General features: G+C 39.9%; 1 protein-coding gene and 1 pseudogene across 1 annotated transcript; both read right to left on the reverse strand.

Annotated features, from left to right (window-relative positions):
* Positions 1-4,232: 4,232 nt before the first annotated feature.
* On the reverse strand, positions 4,233-5,048 carry LOC141292024 (olfactory receptor 52E8-like; annotated as a pseudogene).
* A 731-nt stretch (positions 5,049-5,779) lies between these two features.
* LOC141292025 (olfactory receptor 52K1-like) lies at positions 5,780-6,715 on the reverse strand. Its single transcript, XM_073823998.1, has one exon. It carries the CDS (start codon positions 6,713-6,715, stop codon positions 5,780-5,782), a length of 936 nt encoding a protein of 311 aa, XP_073680099.1.
* Between the last annotated feature and the right edge of the window lie 527 nt (positions 6,716-7,242).

Below are 7,242 nucleotides of genomic sequence, written 5' to 3' on the forward strand. Positions count from 1 at the left end.
GTAGTGTCAGTGCATCACTGCAGCTATCATTATTGAAACGATCAGCGCTCTGAGACGTGTGCTCAGTGCTGCGCATGTGCACTGGCTGATCTAGCCTGAAAAATAAGCTTTTTTAACGCTATTGGAGCACAAGGAACAATATTTATGAGGCAGTTCTTGTCAGATTTCATTGGTGATTTGAAATAGGAAATTTAATCGTAGGCTTGGAGAACAGTTTTGGAGAACTTGATGTTTCCCCATTCATCGAGATCGGAGCTGCATTTGCATGCCTAAGAGGCATTTCAAAGATGGTCGCAGAGTGAAATGACTTGCCTTAAAGGGACTTTAACGTGAATGTACTTTTTGCCTTCAGCCTTATGCTTATTTATTTCACTTTTTGGTGTGAAAGGGCTTTTACATTTGCTAAAAATTGAATTTTTTATATTAAAAACAAACAAGTCACCAAGCAAGTCCTGCCCAGATTTAAAAAAGTAACGCTAAAAGTAATTACTTGCATTGCATTACTTTTAAAAGTAACTTTCCCCAACACTGCTTATAAAAATGTTTTACTAAAATGCCATTCCACAGTGGAAATGTTCAGATTTTGATTAAAGATTATCAAAAAAAAAAAATTCAATGGATTATCTTGCATGGATTAATTGTTCACTGTAAGACTAGCAATGTGCATTATACCTCTAACCTATATTTAATGTGTAACCTATAATAAACCTGTATTGATCTGTAAATGCAGCAATTTTGGATAATGATATACTGTATAAACTGTATTTGTGCAATATATATGTCATAGGTTGACGTGCAGGATGAGACGATATACACAATAAACACTATTTAATATAATTCTCAAAGATGAACAAGGCAGGAACAGGCAGGAACACAGATGATAGTCCTCACACGAGTTACATATAACATTAACAAAGACCGACAGTGAACTCATGAAACAGATAGACTTTTAAAGTCACACTAATCAATAGACACAGGTGACACAGATGACTAATGATACAAGGACAGGTGCTAGAAATAATGATGATGAGGGCTAAACCAAATGACACAGATCAACGGGGGGAAGACAAATGGGATAAACCAAAGACATAAACTGACAGAACTGTGACATTACGCCCCCCTCCGAATAGGCGCGTCCTCGCGCCGTAGAAAAGAAAGACAAAAAAAGAGAGGCGAAAAAACAGAAAATGAGAGTCCATAATGGGGGCGGCTTCGGTGGAGGACGCAACCCACGAAGGGGGGCCAAAACAAAAGTCCAAGGGGCAGACAAGACAGTCCAAGGGGGCGACGACGGAGGGAGGAGCCAGGGAAGAAACAGGAGGAATCCGGGGCAGGAGGAACCGACCCAGACCGCAGCCATGATGACGGGCCACTGTGGAGCCGACGGAGGGAGGAACCATGGTGGACGAAGGCGTGCCGACTCCATGGGGCCGACCGACAGAGGCGGAGCAGATGGAGAAGGAGCCCGAGGCGAAGACGGAGAGCCAATGATCCGGGGTGTCGCCGAGGATCCGGAGGGCCAAGGTGGAACAGGCTCTGGCGCCCGAGGCGGAGGCGGAGTCCCGGAGATCCGCGGCGGAGCCGGAGCGACAGAGGATGGAGGCTGTGCCCGCAGGAAGGAGGAGTCCCAAGGAGCCGGTGGGACGGCACGACGAGGCACAGCTGGAGGAGCAGAGTCCTGAGGTGACGATGGGGTGACGACTGACCAGGGCGGAGCCAAAAAGACGATGGAGCCCGGTGGAGCTGGTGGATCGACGGGCGACGGTGGAGAGGAGGGCGTCGAGAGCCGAGGTGGAACCGCGGGGTCGAAGGGCCGAGGCGGAGTCCTGGACTCGGAGGCTGGAGGCGGAGCTGAGGGATCCTCCAGCCGAGACGCCGATGGAAGCTGGCAGCCCCGCGGCGAACCCACTGCACAGGTGGTGGGCTGAGGGTGAGCAGAGGGGCTGACAGGGGACAGCGGCGGCCAGACAAACATGGCATCGGATGACAGAGGGTGGGTGGGTGGGAATTCCGGGCAGACAGGACAGACGGATATTTTTGTATTGAAGTCTATTAAATCACAAGAGTTATCTTCGGCGAGATCCGAGTAAAAGTCTATCAAATCCCCAGAATGATGTCCAAGCTCACCCTCAGTGGTGGTGCAGTGGGCAGGGCTCTCTATCGCCCTCTCTCGCTCCACGTAGCAATCCACCGTCGCAGATGTTGCAGTCGGCTCTCGCACCTGGTCAGATGGGTCAGGCTCTGTCGCTCTCGGCTCTGGCTCTCCATCTGCGGTGGGCTCGGGCTGCAACTCCGCATGTCGGGGTGATGTTTGGCTGGGTTCTGGGTCTGGAGTGGGGCTGACGTCCTCCTTGACGATGTCGACAGTCCAGGATGATTGGCAGGACGCCAGCACCCACTCGATGAAATCCGGCAGGCTCTCTTGAGGACCCTCCCCGGATAGCAGCGCCTTGGTGGTGGAATTCAGTCCTAACTTGTAGTGGACGCATAGGCTGCTATCCGGGAAGTGTGACTGGTTAGCCAGGAAGAGAAACTCACGTGTGTGGTCCTCAAGAGAGCGTTCCCCCTGCCTCAGGAGGATCAGGAGAACAGTAGGGTTCATTACTAAACTGAAAAAACAAACACTGAGAAAAAACGGAAAAAATAAACGCAGGGGAAAAGTGCCGGGTAAACTGTATTGGTCGGTCTTTCTGTCATAGGTTGACGTGCAGGATGAGACGAGACGATATACACAATAAACACTATTTAATATAATTCTCAAAGATGAACAAGGCAGGAACAGGCAGGAACACAGATGATAGTCCTCACACGAGTTACATATAACATTAACAAAGACTGACAGTGAACTCATGAAACAGATAGACTTTTAAAGACACACTAATCAATAGACACAGGTGACACAGATGACTAATGATACAAGGACAGGTGCTAGAAATAATGATGATGAGAGCTAAACCAAATGACACAGATCAACGGGGGGAAGACAAATGGGATAAACCAAAGACATAAACTGACAGAACTGTGACAATATATGTCCTTGTCTACAGTCCTTGCATATTTGTTTAGGTAAATGAATGTATGTTGATGTATGTTGTATATGTTTTCTTCATGTCATCGCCTGTCATTTATGGAAGGCCATTTCCAAAAATTATAGTGTTCTGTTTGTCCCAAAAAAAAGTGTCCTATGCAATTGCCTATGCCTACTGTTATTGGTTTTATTTTGCTATATTGCTGTCGTATTCACTGTCATGTTTTCAGCTCAATTTTATGCTGTGATGTAGTAATGTAATTGTAACGCCAGCCCAGCAGAGGAAGCCCTCACCCAGTCAGACAGTTGCTGCTGCCTCTGCTGCTTCTCTGGTTATTTCCTGTCAGGCAGCCATTTAAGCAGGGCCATGCCAAACAGACCAAGTATTGTTTTGCTCTTGCGGACTCTACCAAGCGTTTTCCTTATTTCATTTCCCTGTTTTCTAGTCATAGTCATAGTCTTAGTCTTAGTCTTAGTCTTAGCCTTAGTCATAGTTTTGCCTGGTTTCATTGTCTTGTTTATTTTGCTACTTTGGACTGCTCACTTGGATTTTGACTCACGCCTGTATTTCCGGATTACTCTTGTCTTGCCCTGGACATTCCTGTTTGCTGGTATTGGATCCTGCCTGTTTGACCACGATCTGTAAAATAAAGCTTGCAATTGGATCTATCCACGTTGTCATCGAGTCCGATTGTTACAGTAATAGGTTTAATACTATCCACACTGCATTCTATTCTTTATTCCCTACCCCTCACAGAAAAATTTCTACATTTTTACATTCTCAAAAAACTCATTCTGCATGATTTATAAACTGATATTTATTCATGACAGAGGATAGAGAAAGATTGTTTATCCCATGCATTTTTTCACCATGCATGCTGGCCAGTGATACATTTTAGGTCACGCAAAATATCTCTGGAAATTTACAGAGGGCCTGGATAATGTGGGTTTGACACACAGTGAAATGACAAGTGTCGTTCATTTACCTTCATGTGTTTTTAGTCAAGATTTATTGTCAGCACATCCATTTACATGTATACAGAATAGTGAAATAACATTTCTCTGAGCCAATAAACTAACTAAACAGCTTGCATATTTGCTTAGTGACTGACTGTGAATATTTTGCTGTATAATCTTACATAAAAGAACTTATTACAATGGAACACACATATTCACAACAGCGCAGAAGATACTTAATTCTTCATCATGTTTTTTTTATACATCCTCTAAAGACTCTTTTGCGAATCTTTTTGAGTTTTAAGCTGTAGATTACTGGATTGAAAAGGTGTGGAACAATAATCATCTCTAAAGCCAAAATATTACGCAGATTCACAGAGAAAGTACTTGATCCATATCTGTTATGCATGGTATCAAAAAGTTCCGTAACAGTGAAACTGATCAATAAAAATACGTGAGGCTTTCTTCTGCAGTCTAATGATGCTTTACATGCAATAATAAGTTTTATATAGGACACAATCACAATCACAAGGCAAATATTTAAAGAAATAAAAAAAAATCCATAAATGTCATTGATGGAAGTTGATCAACATTAGAGCTTTATCATTGACAAGTTGTCACAGTACAATTTATCAATATGATATTTACATATCCTATTCAACAAGAAGATGGCAAAGAACACAGCAGTAAACAGTACAGTCCAACATAAGCCAAGTAACATGCCACACGAAAATGTATTTATCTTTGAGTGATAGTCTATAGGTTGACATATGGCCACAAGTCTGTCATACAGTACGCCATCACTGCTACACAATATTCACACATAACTGAATTGTAGATTACAAAGGCTTAAAAAGCACACATATAAGAATGAATCACATATGAATCCCAAATTAAATCATGTAGGAATTTAGGATAAAATCCTGCTGTTCTAAAATGTTTACAAACAGTATCATAACATAGAGGAAAAAAGCATGTGAAATATATGTCATATATGTCTATATGATTTCGAGTCTTTAGGTTCTGTAAGGGTGTAGGTTTTAAAATAAGTCCTATTATCCATTTTTCTTTTTCTATTCATTTACATTTGTCCATATGCAAAAGACGATGGTGTAATTATTCAAAACTGCAAACAATGTGACAACTGAAAGCAAGAAATGCTTTTCAAATAACCTTTAAAACCTGTTGTCTTTTATGCAACTTGAAAATATAACACCACATTAACATTACCACTTCTTTGCCAGAGAAATGATTGAGGATGGTCATGTCCATGAAATTTAAAAAAAAACTGTCAGCTGACTAGTCCATAGAAAAGTTAACTTGGATTACTGATTCATACTACATTAATAAATAATAAATTAATAATAAATTATTTTGTTGCAGTGTTCATCTTTTTGATTCCATGCTGTATTGACTTTTTAATTTTGACTATAAGCAAAAACATTTGTAAAAAAAAAAAAAAATGTAAATACAAAGTTTTTCATATGCATGAATTTATTTGTTGTACTTGTGTAAAAGTGGGAAAATATACAGTCAGTCGTTATTACAAAATAAACCCCTTCAGGCTGATACAAGTCCTGCTCATTTTTTCAAGGTGTATTTTGTGACTGTAAAAATTCGGTGTACATTATTTTACCTTTAACAAAGCATTATATGGGTTTGCAGCATTATAAGAAGATACAGCCATAACCTTTCCCTTGACTTATGTTTTCTTTGACTTCTGTCTTTATAAAGCACAGACAACAGTTCTCTTTTTTCCTGACAGAATACACTACAGCATATACAAAACATACTTCATACTTTGTCATTTTCAGTACAATTCATGCATAATTTTAGGATTCTTTTGCGAACTTCTGTTAGTTTTAAGCCATAGATGACAGGATTAAAAAGAGGTGGCACTATAATCATCTCTAACGCCAAAAAATTACGCAGGTTTGCAGGGAAATCACTCGATCCATATCTGTTGTAGATGGTATCAAAAAGAATAGCAACAGTTAGATTTATCAATGAAAGTAAATGAGGCACACATGTCTGCCAAAATTTCCTTCTGCACTCCAATGATGCTTGACATGCAGTAATAAGTTTAAAATAGGACACCATAATTGCAATCACAAGGCCAATATACAACAAAATAAAAATAAATCCATAAATATTATTTATGACAGTTGATCCACAAGAGAGTTTTACTATTGACCAGTTGTCACAATACAATTTTTCAATTTGATTTCTGCATGGTACCAACCTGTTTGACAAGAAAACTGCAATGAACATAGTAATAAATGGTACAATCCAACATAAGCCAAGTAATATGCTACATGAAAATCTGTTCATCTTTGAGTGATAGTCTAAAGGTCGACATATGGCCACATGTCTGTCATATGCCATCACTGCTAATGTAGAATATTCACACATAACATAACTATACACAACAAAGGCCTGGAACACACACAAGTAAGATGGAATTACATATGAATTCAATATTAAATCATGCAAGAATTTTGGATAAAATGCTGCTGTTCCATAAATATCATTTACACACAGATTACACAAAAAAATGTACATTGGTTCATGAAGGGCTTTCTCCAAGACAATGACTACAGAGAGCCAAATGTTCACAAACAGTATCATAACATAGAGGAACAAAAAGCTTGTGAAATAAATATACCTGTACGATTTAGCATTGTGTGGTTCCATCAGAGTGTAGGTTGTAAAATTTATCATATCCATCATTTAAGTTTACATTTGTCCATATGCAAAACACTTTTCAAAATAAAGCAAATAAAACCAATAACTTTATACAAGTAACTGATTAGCACTGACATCTTTTCTTCAACTTAAAAATATCGCATACATGCTTTTAAAATACAATGAGAATTAACACCACTCAAAAATGACCATTGCTTTGCCTAGAGTTGTAATCTTGAACACTCACATTCATAAAGTGGAAGCACTATGAACCATTGGTTTGAACTGGACTACACAAAGTTGCACTTTTATGTACAGAGTGGCATTAAAAACAGCATGGGATTTGTGATCTAAGAAACATGTGTGGTGCGTCATATCATGAACATGACAAAAAAACAGTTATGCCCACCAAGGAATTTGAGGTCATATTTTTGACAAGGGAATATGCATTACCATTCTCACAATTTGTGTTGACCCACAGTTTAAAAACCACTGATTTATTACCTGTTTCAATTTACCTGTAATTAGAATTGCATTTAATGCCAAAAGGTACTTTATGAGGGTCCATTTGT

Source organism: Garra rufa, chromosome 19 (assembly GCF_049309525.1).
Source record: "Garra rufa chromosome 19, GarRuf1.0, whole genome shotgun sequence".
Lineage (NCBI taxonomy): Eukaryota > Metazoa > Chordata > Actinopteri > Cypriniformes > Cyprinidae > Garra > Garra rufa.

Excerpts from the sequence above, each read along its gene's own strand:
- LOC141292025 (XM_073823998.1), bottom strand. The coding sequence starts at position 6,715 with ATGATGGATATGATAAATTTTACAACCTACACTCTGATGGAACCACAC.